Source organism: Neoarius graeffei, chromosome 25, assembly GCF_027579695.1.
Source record: "Neoarius graeffei isolate fNeoGra1 chromosome 25, fNeoGra1.pri, whole genome shotgun sequence".
Classification (NCBI taxonomy): domain Eukaryota; kingdom Metazoa; phylum Chordata; class Actinopteri; order Siluriformes; family Ariidae; genus Neoarius; species Neoarius graeffei.
The window spans coordinates 2,358,481-2,370,810 of NC_083593.1; the positions used below are offsets into that span (position 1 = coordinate 2,358,481).

At 41.9% G+C, this 12,330-nt stretch overlaps 1 protein-coding gene across 7 annotated transcripts in view; it reads left to right on the forward strand.

Annotated features, from left to right (window-relative positions):
- The window catches only part of gramd1ba (GRAM domain containing 1Ba), a 92,113-nt gene that overhangs the window by 28,178 nt on the left and 51,605 nt on the right, over positions 1–12,330 (forward strand). For 4 of the 7 annotated variants that reach the window (XR_009651570.1, XM_060909090.1, XM_060909088.1 and 1 more), the window contains exon 1: positions 5,120–5,398. The exons of 1 other annotated variant lie outside the window; for it this stretch is intronic. Coding sequence is in view for 5 of the 6 variants with exons in the window: in XM_060909090.1 (XP_060765073.1) it covers positions 5,376–5,398 (23 nt within the window). In the remaining variant the exon portion in view is untranslated. Of the gene's footprint in view, positions 1–5,119; positions 5,399–12,330 lie in introns of those variants that run through there. 2 more of the 7 variants (XM_060909087.1, XM_060909089.1) reach the window with 2 other exon arrangements.

Sequence of the window (12,330 nt, forward strand, 5' to 3'; positions counted from 1 at the left end):
AAAATTTTGAAAATGTAGATGTTAAATGGTGAATTCTGCGTGATCCTGAATGCAAAATTTTATTTTTATGAAGTATAAATTATGAAGTAAAAACTTATGAATTTCAATTCTTTGAAAAACCACTGTGAGTAGCCGACAATGGAACATTTGTAGGCGGCAAAATCACCAGTTGCCAGCAGTTATTGAGAGGACTGACTGTGGCTAGTGGTTTCCCCGAGTCACTAGCCGTTCAGCCTTTTCACTCGCCACAATTTTGTTGCCAGGAAATCGCAGTTTTTTTCTTCAGCATGATATGTTAAAGTTCGGAAGATCTAGATGTAATTATGAACGGCAGCGTATAATGTATCTCTACAGTAGCACTCAGTATTCAGTGCTGTTAAGGTCGCTCCCTATATGAAAACATGCAACCAGTTCAGGCAAAAATATAAACAGAGTATTCTGTTTATTGAACTCAAATTCAAGCCCCTTACAATATGAAATATCGTATAATATGAACAATAACATTCAGTACAACTGAACTGATTCTAATATTAAAAGTCCAATTCAAAACATTTATCATTGAAAAACATTTGATGTTTTGATATGCAAGTATTCTGTGTATTATCAAGTATTATTATGTATTATCTATTAACAGAGTGTGTGTGTGTGTGTGTGTGTGTGTGTGTGTGTGTGTGTGTGTGTGTGTGTGAACATGTGTAGAGAGAGACATTAAATGTCCTCATTACATTCATCATCAGATGAGTCTGAATGGTCCATGAAAAATGGTCTTCGTGACCTGAGGCTTCCAGCAGGCTGTAAGTTGATAGCTGGGGCGGATCAACTTTACAGTCGCGTGAACATTTCTAACCAGCAGCTCCATCCTCTCCAGCTCAGCCGACTTCATGACAGCCAGGGACTGAAAGCAATGCTGTCCTGTAGTGAACCAGCCGTCTTCGCCGGTTTTGATGTTCTAGTACCGATGTGTGCATTTGACTTTTCGTGGTCCTTTATAGTTTCGAGTTTAAAATTGCTGGTGCTGGTCTTTGCCAGACTTTCTACAGTCTTCGCAGTACAGGGTATTTTTGGTTTTGCTATGAACTCGCCAATCTCACCCGAACTTCCATTTGTCATTGAACTGTCTCATCTTCCTATTAGCGTCTTGTTCATCTCCATGGCCGCAGCCAGCTCTGAGGCCTCCGCGGTCCGGACCTCGGTCATTTTTAAGAGCTGAAAATACATTTGTACGCTAAATATTCAACTGGATAAAAAAATAAAGAATAACATTAAAACGTCTCCGTAAAAAGTGCATTGTTAATGATGTTAAACGTTGATTCTGTCTTCTGTGTGTGTTTGGTGCGCGCGGCTCTGAGACCAAGAACACAAAAGCGAATGAGCGCGTGACTCGGCGGAGGAACACAGTGCAGCAGACATGAGGTTTCCATGGTAACCATCAGCGCACTTTCATGAAGCTGTTAAATTGACATTTTCGAAGCAGCGCAGGTGTAGCCTGCCTTGTTTGTGATTTTAAAAATAAATCATTCGATAAGCCAAAGCAATAGAGTGGAAAGTTTCAACTTATGTTTGCCTTGGATAACTTTGCCTAAAACATGGTGGTGTACTGATTTTTTTTTCCCAGAATGTTTTTTTTTGTGTGTCGGTGTAACGGATGCCAGATTGTTAATGTACCTCAGTTCCATAGGCTACATGGTTAGGGGATCTTTTGTCCTCATTGCTTGGGCCAGATCAAACCATTAAACACGCTTCAATTATTCTTACTCTTGCCACATACATGATTTTTTTTTTTTTTTGAAAACTGATGATATTCAGTTCAAACGCCATTAAAAGTAATTTCAGGAATAGATCTCTTGTGTGGCGTGTAATTCACCCTCTCATTTAAATATGGCAAAATTTTTTCGGCGTGCGCTTTGCACATCACGGACCTCGGTGATTTTAAAATGCTGCTCCGGCCCTGATCATCTCTGCCCCTTTTTCCCTCAGCAGCAGGGTTTGAATCTCCAGCTCGATGCCGCCACATAGTGCGCTTGTCAGTCTTCAGCAACTTTGTTGCTTCGTTCATTAACCGCAGGTTACCGCATCACTGATTTTATCTGAGCTGTTAACGAACGTTCTAAACAATTCTAACATGTTGTCAGAAGGGCGGCATGGTGGTGTAGTGGTTAGCGCTGTCTCCTCACAGCAAGAAGGTCCGGGTTCGAGCCCCGTGGCCGGCGAGGGCCTTTCTGTGCGGAGTTTGCATGTTCTCCCCGTGTCCGCGTGGGTTTCCTCCGGGTGCTCCGGTTTCCCCCACAGTCCAAAGACATGCAGGTTAGGTTAACTGGTGACTCTAAATTGACCGTAGGTGTGAATGTGAGTGTGAATGGTTGTCTGTGTCTATGTGTCAGCCCTGTGATGACCTGGCGACTTGTCCAGGGTGAACCCCGCCTTTCACCCGTAGTCAGCTGGGATAGGCTCCAGCTCGCCTGTGACCCTGTAGAACAGGATAAAGCGGCTACAGATAATGAGATGAGATGAGATGTTGTCAGAATGTTTATGCAGGGGCTCATGGGAGTTGTCGGCGCGTAATATTACATTGCAATGCGTTTATTATATCAGATGCCTTCAGAGAAAACTACAGTTAAAATATATTGTCATACCACAGAATAAACCACCCGCCAAAGTGGCTAGTGGGACTAAAGTCATTACCCGCCAAAGCCCAATTTTACCCACATTTGGCTGGTGGGCGGGTGCTAATGTAAAGCCTTGTTATATATATTTGTGTGTGTGTTTGTTTGTTTATTGGCTGTGACCAGAAAGACGACGGAGGCGGTCGTTTCTAAAAGCGGCTACTTCCTGTAGAGTTCTGCCTAAAACCTGCGCTGGTGGTGGAACAGTGGAGAACCCCGTGTGCGTGAAGGCACCGTAAATCTGAACTCCTCATAAAACGTTGAATGAAGATGAACGAAGTGATTTTCCTGGAGACCTGATAATTAATTAATAAATATGTTTTAATTCTTTTCATGTCTCACATATGGGAAAAACTGTCGGGATAATAAAGGATGTAAATCTGTTGATGTGTTTTGTCGCTGCATGGAATTCTCTGAAAAAAGTGTAAATGAAGTTAATAACGTCTTCCAGTGGAGTTCAAATAATTCAAATCCATGCGGAGTTACTGTTATCACCTCAGAGTAACTCAAAACGGATAAAAAGCACAGAGTAGAAAGAGAGTGAGGGTGAGAGAGAATGCGGAAGACGTGTGTGTGTGTGTGTGTGTGTGTGTGTGTGTGTGTGTGTGTGTAAAAGCTGCAGTAGTGTCCTGTTACATGGCCGATGATTCACTGGAAAGCTGCAGCCTGACGTTATCTAAGAGCTCCATCAGATCCTGCACCACACACACACACACACACACACACACACACATATATTCCAAGCCACTCTGCATCTCACACACATCTGTTTTCCTCTGTCCTCCATCATGAAGCCTCAGTAAGTGACCTCTAACATTGCACGCTTAATTCCTGCTCATTACACCTCACTGTGGTGTGTGTGTGTGTGTGTGTGTGTGTGTGTGTGTGAATGAATCTAGGCCACAAACCCTTACTAATTTTCATCTCCTGCTGTCTGTCGTGTTCTATAATTACTCCCAGATAATTGGCTCGCTGGTTATTCACTTGAGGAGAAAGGTTCCTCCAACAGTTCTTTAAAGGGTTCCTCAATCAAGAACACTGTTCTCAGGTTCTCCATACAACCACCAGTGATTCCTGTATGGGGCAGACCAAAGGAGATTTAAGGGTTCAGATTTTTATGAGAAGGTGGATGATCACAGTGGAAGATCAGGAGAATCAGGAATTCCCACAGCGCTGCTGAATTCTCCATTCTGATTGGTCAGAAGGTGTTGATTAATTTCCTCTGACAGCAGCTCACCGTGGTGCCGACTGCTCCTCAAATCACAGCTTGGTGTTCCAATCTGTTATCGTTTGGGTCGAGCAGTTCGTTCACAGGGTCTCGGTGTGCCGCATAAATGGAGCGTTATGGTAAAATGGTTGCTGTGTGTGTGTTTCTGTAACATGTATGGAAGGAGTCTCCAGTACCAGAGCTTTGTAGCAGTTGGAGGTGAAGCTGGAACGTGAGTGCTTTGTGTTTGTCAGGAACACAACACGGTGAGAGAAAACCAGGGGCTGGTGAGGGAGCGACTGTTTGTAGCTGCTGTAACGTACAGGAACAGGAAGTGACGTTTCATGGATGCTCCACAAGAGGAACTGTAACTCAAGATGGATAAAAAGTGTGATGTCAGAGAGAGAGAGAGAGAGAGAGAGAGAGATTAGTGATGGAGCTGTCCATTCAGCACCACAGCAGACTGTTATTGCAAAACGTGTGTGTGTGTGTGTGTGTGTGTGTTCATCTTCAGGAAACACTTTGTCCTGGTCAGGGCAGATCCAGAGTCTTGTTTGTTTTATTGCATTAATTTATAACTATTAAACCTTTATTTATTCATGTTGTTTGTTTTCCAGAACAATGTTTATTGATGTATTTTACAGATTATTTAATTATTAGTTTGTTTTTAGAGCCACGCCCACTCTTCCTGTACAGACACACACCCACTGGTCTGATGTCCTGCTTTAGTGTTGATGCTTGCTGTGAGGTTCCTGCTGTGTGTGTGTGTGTGTGTGTGTGTGTGTGTGTGTGTGTGTGTGTGTGTGTGTGTGTGTGTGTCACGTGCAGTAGGACAGTGACTCAGCACATGCACTGTATGTTGATGGCCACTTGGGCAAGAATGTCAGGACACACACACACACACACACACACACACACACACACACACACGAGAGCATAGACATGTTTCCCAGAGTGTGCTGTTTATCCTGCTTTAAGGAATTAGAGGGCCAGCTGTTGGCCTCATTGAGCCTGCCACTGCGCGCGCACACACACACACACACACACACACACACACACGCACGCGTGCACGCACACTGCTCCTATAGCAGCAGTGACAATTTTCTCAATGATCACGAATGAGCTGAAAGACACTGCTGTACTGGAGAGAGAGAGAGAGAGAGAGAGAATCTGATTCGTAGGTAGCAGACTGTGCAGAACGGAAGGGGGAGGGGCTTCTGTGAGACTGAGCATGCTCAGTCACCACCAGACACCGGCGAGAGCGGCTCAGGCTTTTATCTGCAGTAGGACAGAGTGTGTGCAGGAGGCTGCTGTGTTTTAGCGAGAGTGTGTGTGTGTGTGTGTGTGGTGTGGGTGGGTGCATGTGTGCACTCTGGGCCGAGCACACACTCATGGAGGTCATTAGGATGCGCTAGCGGAGGCGTGTTTATCCCAGGCTCTCTCGCTCCGGAGCGAGCCGAGTGGAGAGACGATGCTGCGGCTGTAGGACGGAGAGCGCTGCACTGATGAAAGGCTTCAAACTCGCCTGGTAAGACCGCGCATGCACCTTCAGCAAGCGGACATGACCTGGCATCACCTTTCATCACCTGGCTGAGAATTATTCACCATAACCTGGTAATACTCGCAGTACTAAAACATACTTGCTCAGCTTCTGGTGTTTCCTGTGGCTTTGCCTGTTATGACGTGTTAGAACCTGTTATACCTGACCTAAATTCGCTTTATTATTATTATTATTATTTATAACCTGACAGGAAGAGGAGAAAAACCTGCACTGATATGGTGTAGTCTTTGACATGACCTGTCATAACCTGACATACCTTTGACTAGCCTAGCATAACCTGCTGAGTAACCCGAGCCTAACCTGACATAACAGTGCCCGTCATAACCTTTTATAACCTGTTACTGACTCTGGGAAAGCCAGGCATGACGGAGCATGTCAGTCAACCTTGCCTGCCCTGTCATCACCTGACGTACTCCAACACAAACTGCAGTCGCTTGGCAGAACCTCGCATGAACCGTCATAAAATGTAGCCTGATTTTCCAGACCGTAGCATCATAATCAGCTGTGAAAACTGTTATAATTTATCACAACTTGTTATAACACACCCTGTAAAACCTGTTCTAACCTGCCATAATCAATTAGAGCAATAATTCAGGATAAATCTGTAATCCAGCCGATAACCTTGACTCACCGGTTTGAGCATGATTATAAAGACTCGTGTCACTTAATGTATCCTGTCGTAACAACTTGTTATAACCTTGCATAATCTGGCTTTTGGTAAAACCTTACAATCTGTCATAACCTTATAACCTGTAATAATTTCTTTCACACAGTATAATCTGGCATACTGTGTCGTAAAACATATCCTAACCCATCATAACATGTTATAATCTCACATAATTTGGCATAACATAACATAACGTAGTCTGGCATATCTTGTCATAAACATCTAGCTGTAACCTGTAATAACTTGGCATAATGTAACGCTGCATAACGTCATAACCCGCCATCACCTAGCATAAAAACTTTTTTAAACCTAGCATAATGTACTATAGCTGAGTATAATCTAGCTTGAATAATTTGTACTTGATAATAAAACCGAGCCTAACCTGGCATACCCTGTTATAACCTGGCATAATCTGTCCCAACTCTGTGTGTCCTGGGATGAATTTACATAAATTAGCATAACCTGTAATCTCTCGTACTTTTTCCTGGCCTACTGTGGGATAATCTCGCATAACAGGCCATAATCTGTCATACAGCACAACGTAGCATAACCTGGTAAAGGCTAGCATGAGCTAGCATCACCTTTGACCTCCTTCAGATCCCTTATATCCTCTTTTCTTCCACTGCTCTGCTCTTCTTTCCTTTCTTTTTCATCTCTGCTAGCACTGCGGTATCACTGCTACTGTTAGTGTACTGGTGTGTGTGTGTGTGTGTGGTGTGTGTGTGTGGTGTGTGTGTGTGCTTCCGCCTGCTAGCTGGTGGATATTTTTAGCGCCAAGCTTTGCCATGCCGCAGGAGGAGAGCAGCATCGTTAGCAGTCGAGGAAGCAGCCGGTGACCTCCTGACCTTCCCTCCCTCTCTCTTTCGCCGTGTTCTCTTTATCCCTCTATCCATCCAGTCAGCTTCTCGTTCTGCAGACTCTGCTCTGTTTGTTTTTCATCGCTCCATGAACAGAGGATTGTTTACAGTGCACATGCTTCACTGCAGCCGAACGAGTGCGCTTGACTAGCATGGCTAGCGTTTAGCTCTGTGGTTATATAAGGCTCGGCTCGATTTAGATCGCAGAACGATTCCGTGTTTGCGTTTTCGTTGGATTTATTAATGGCACAGACGGAGATTAAAGTGACTCAGAGGCTTTTTTTCACGTTTGGGATGTTGGTCACAGTGTTATGTAATCTGGGTGTGAGAGCAGAGTGATGATGATGATGCAGTTTTTATTCATCCTGAGTGAAAATCTTGGTCTTGTTGTTCGAGAACCCCTTTGCTTTCAGTTCAAGTGGGTTTTATGGGTTGCTTTTCTATGATCTGTGAATTTTGTGATTCTCTGTGATGTCCTGATCGCACAGGATTTCAGGAAGCAGAAGGTGAAATCCGTTGTGAGCTTCCTGCGTCGACGAGCAACTGAATGCTAATGTGATGTTTAACAGACGATGAAATAAACTCAAACATTAATCACCTGTAATACGATGTCATAACCAACATACTGTCATAAACCCTGCCTAACCGGTCATAACTTGGTTTACTAACTTACAGAAACCTTGCTTCACATGTCATAACCTGGCATAATCTACCATACTGTAATAACACCTCGCCAAAACTGTTATAACCTGTCATAACTTCATATCCAACGGTATTAAAGCTTGTATTCCAAGTTATGACTATATCATTAAACCTTTTCTAACTTGTCATTATGCCATACACTTATCTGCTTTAACTTGGGATAACCTGTCATAAACTTTCCTAGCATGACTTAACATGACAAAAGTACTGCCCCCCCCAAATAAATAAAATAAAATAAAATCCATCATTGTCCAGAACCTGGAATAATATGATAGAGCTTTTGGTGTAACCTTAGACAGATCATCATAACCTGGCATAACCGGTTTTATTCTCTCCACATTCACTGGATATGAGCAATCGAGTGCTCTGATTGGCTACTCTACGACTAGGATATCAGCTAATATACCGTGAGTAGAGAAAAACAAAATGGCGGAGCGTGTTACTGAACCAACCGAGGACGAAATAAAAACTCCACTCAAAAACAAAACCCCCAAAATCAGGGCTTGACATTAATGCTTGTCTGGGACAAGTGATCCTTTATGTCGGACAAGTTCATCGTCTCAGTTACTTGTCCGATCGGACAAGTGTCAAAATACGCCGATATTCGGGTTACATATCAAATTGATCAGTTTATTCACATGATTTCCGAAGCATCTCACTCGACATATTGTTTTGATGAATCGCCGGACGTTTCTCTTCGGAAAGAGCGATGTGCGCATGCGCAATATTCCGCTTGCGAAACCGGCCAATACCGCTTCGTGTATTTGAGCTGAAAAGTAAACGGTCGTTTCTCAGACCCTCCAGGATTTTGCGATGTTGCGATTTGCAACTTCAATGCAAATTCAACCAATCCCCGCGAATTCAGGGCAGTGTTGCAATTATATCCAATCACCCCAACTTTCCCGCAAATTTGACCAATCGTTGGTGATGTCGACAAACTACCTTCCGCCTTACTTCCATGTTTCCGTTCAAGAGAAGCAGCATGTGCGCAGTATTGCCAGATTGGGCGGTTTTAAGTGCATTTTGGCGGGTTTTGAACATATTTTGGGCGGGAAAACGTCAGCAGTATCTGGCAACACTGCATGTGCGAGTCAGTGTTTCTGTAGGCTTAAATTCTGTTACTGAAAGTGTGTTATGTTTACAGTGAAGGACTGTGTGCACTTTACATTATTTTTTTACTTAATACAAGAAATTAATGGATGCCAACATTTTTGCCAAAATGGTATTTTATTTTCCATTGTTTAGGCAGCTTCAGCATCATACTGTGAGATTCTGTTCAAATTTTTTTTTTCTTCTATGAAGCCTGAGCCATTTATTTTATTAGTTTATAATTATTGTTTAATTTAGTCTTCAGGAGAGACTGCCTGCACACAGTACTAGTATTAATAGTTTTTTTCTTACATGAAAGCTGAGGCATTTATATTATATTTTAAGGTAACTTCATGTTGTGCTGTGAGGTTCTCTGCACTTTAACTTTTGAACCAACAGGAGCATTTGGATAAGTAAAGCCTATTTTTCTGCATTTTTGTAGTCCTGCTAATCTTTTATATTGGTAAAGTTGTTTATAGGACCATTTCTCAGTGTCTTTGTTTTTTTAAATCGATAGTTTTTCAGTAATAACTTAATATTTAACATATCACTCAATTTTAATCACAAAAAGAGAAAATCGCAACAATTTCTCGCAACTTTCACTTCCTCCCGCAATGTAATCGCAACAGAAACCTAAAAAACACCGCAACTTTCATCGCAACCATTAAATACCATACAGGAGCCACAATGAATAATTAGACAACAACAATTAATCAGTGGAGGATATATATTCAAAGTTAATAATTTAAAAATGAAAGTATACTGTATAATTTTAATTTTCTGGTTTTCAATTTCTCATAAATAAATTAATGATTGATGGAGTCCAATTTTTTTCTGCAGTGAATAGATTGTGTTAAAGTAATTCTGGTGAAATTAGTTTATTACAAATAGTTTTTGTGGGGTTTTTTCTCAAATTTTTCTTCGGACAAGTCAACTTCACATTCGGACAAGTAAATTTCCTTTCAACTTGCCCGACAGGACAAGCGGTTTCAAAAGTTAATGTAGAGCCCTGAAAAAATGCAAAAACAAAAGCAACAAGATATGGAATAAAAGTATTTGATGGTAAGAACGTATCTTTATTTTAAATTATTTTTCAAGAATTATTATTATTATTATTATTATTATTATTGCATTTTTCACAAATTGCTCCTGTCATTTTGCTGGTTTGTTTACATTCTAAGCAGAAATGATTTTGTTGGACGTTTTGTATAGAGTTGTTATTTATTGAATTACAAAAAATAAAAATGCTCTGTTTCTCAAAATCCAGTGAATGTGGATAGAATAAAACGGTTATTCCACTCAATCTCGGTGCTACGCGCCTCGTCACCGATCAGCTCATGTACAACTTGATTTCGTGGAATAACTGTTAACTATCGCGTCACAAACTGGAGTAACTGGCGGTTAGAATTTAGCATCACCTGTAAACAAACACACCCTCGTTTCACATAACCCTAACCTAAACTCCAGCCCGTCATAAACCGTTAGAACCTCACAGAGCTTGTGATAACCTCACACACCCTCCGTATAACAAAGCGATAAACCCAGTTAATGCACTTCCTTCAGGGTTCATTGGATAATTCAGGGCTCTGAGCTTCCAGGAAGAGGAAACCTGGGACTGTTAGTGGCAGGAAGCCGCTTTATTGTCAGGTTCTGTACAGCGTTTAAAGGCGTGTCGTCATGATGGCGAAGCTCTGCGTTATGAGTAAATCCACATGCTGGAGTGATGTGTGACTTCCCTGGTGTCCTCTGATCACGTCCCGGAAATAAACCGGCCGAGTCACCGTCACTGGCTTATCAATGTGTGTTTGTTTGTTTTATTCGATTCGGTTTCACACAATGACAACGACACCGCACCAGCGACGACGTCTCCTCAGTCAATAGTGCTAATTCCAAATGCCATTTTTTTCCTCCTTTAATACCTGAGACCGTTTCACAAGAACTCGAGCTTGCATTGTTATTATTTTCCTTTTGAACAAGAACTCAATCTCGCAGACCTTGAGAAAACGTTCGAGGGTTCCTCAGGTGGACAATACTGAGATTTCTCAAGTTTCTACATGGACTCTTCCTGGAATCTTCGTTTCGGTCAGGCGCCACCCGAACTGATGATCACATCATCAGCTATTCTTTGGCTAGTCAGACACAAGGTGCATCACCACTCTTGTTGGAGCAGCTGGGGGTTCGGTGCCTTGCTCAAGGGCACTTCAGCCATTCCTGCTGGTCCAGGGAATCAAACCAGTGACCTTTTGGTCCCAAAGCTGCTTCTCTAACCTTTAGGCCACGACTTCCCCCTGGAATCTAAAATCCTAAATTGTTAGGTTACTTAATTTTTTCCATCAAGTCTTGGTATTTTAATAATTCTTATTTGTCGAATCACTAAATAACCCCCCAGGAACACTGTTTTGAGAGTATAGACCAAGTGACAAGGAAAATATTAAACGCCTGATACATTCTTGGAGGAAATAATGACCAGTGGTTTGGAGTTTGTGCCTCAACCTGCTCCCCTGTCCACTCTGAAGGGATCTTCAAGGGTTCCTTCAGGGTAATTGAAGGTGCTAAGCATTGTTGAGCTTCTCGCACTTCCTTATTTCCATCATTTCAGTTCTGGTGTGCTGCATGTTGCCTCGTCCACATGGCTGTGGATTAGGATTAAGGATTATCCCAGGATTATTTCTGCCAACTCGTGTTTGGAGTTCTAGTGCTCGTTATACAGAGTTCTGTAAATTTCATAAAAAGCATTTAATTTAATTTAATTGATTCCGGATCAGGTACATGATTGTGTAAGATGTCGATATGTTGCCGGACTCTTAATCCTGGATTACGATATTATCATATGTTGTTCAGTGAGGTTACTCCATGATAAACTGTTGTGATTCTCCAGTGCAGGAAGTAACAGGAAAGGTTTTTAGTTTTCATGCGGGTGAGAGGAAGTGGTCAGAGAAGATGTTTGAGGGAAACAGAAAAAAAAAAATGCTGCGTGATGCGTTGAGAGCATCCTGAGGTGGTATTTGGAAACTTATATAATACCAGTCAAAAATTTGGACACATCTTTTCATTAAATTTTTTTCTTTATTTTTATGAATTAAGCCACGTCATGTCTTAAAGTAATGATGCATGTCGTTTCTCTTTACGGAGTTGTTTGGTTCTTGATGTAATACGGATTACTACAGTCGTGGTGTGGAATTGGGCTATTTTATTAGAGAGTGCATTTTTTATTATTGATGATTCATTGTTTGATCTCTGATGCATTAAGAAGCAAGAAACTCGTCCACTAATTACGTTTTGATGAGACACAGCTGTTAACGGAAAAGCGTTCCCGCTGACTCCCTCATGAAGCTGGTTAAGAGAACGCCAATAGTGTGCAAAGCGTCATCAAGGGAAACGCTGGATACGCTGAAGAATCTAAAATATCAAACGTTTTGTTTGTTTTTTGAACACTTTGTTTTGTTTACCACATAATTCCAGATATGTTCCAGATGTTATTTTATAGTTCCCAGTGTTGTAGCAAACGTGTACAAAACAGAAACACCTCTGAATGAGTAGAGTTGGGGTGTACAAACTTTTGACTGGTATGGTGTACTGCATTT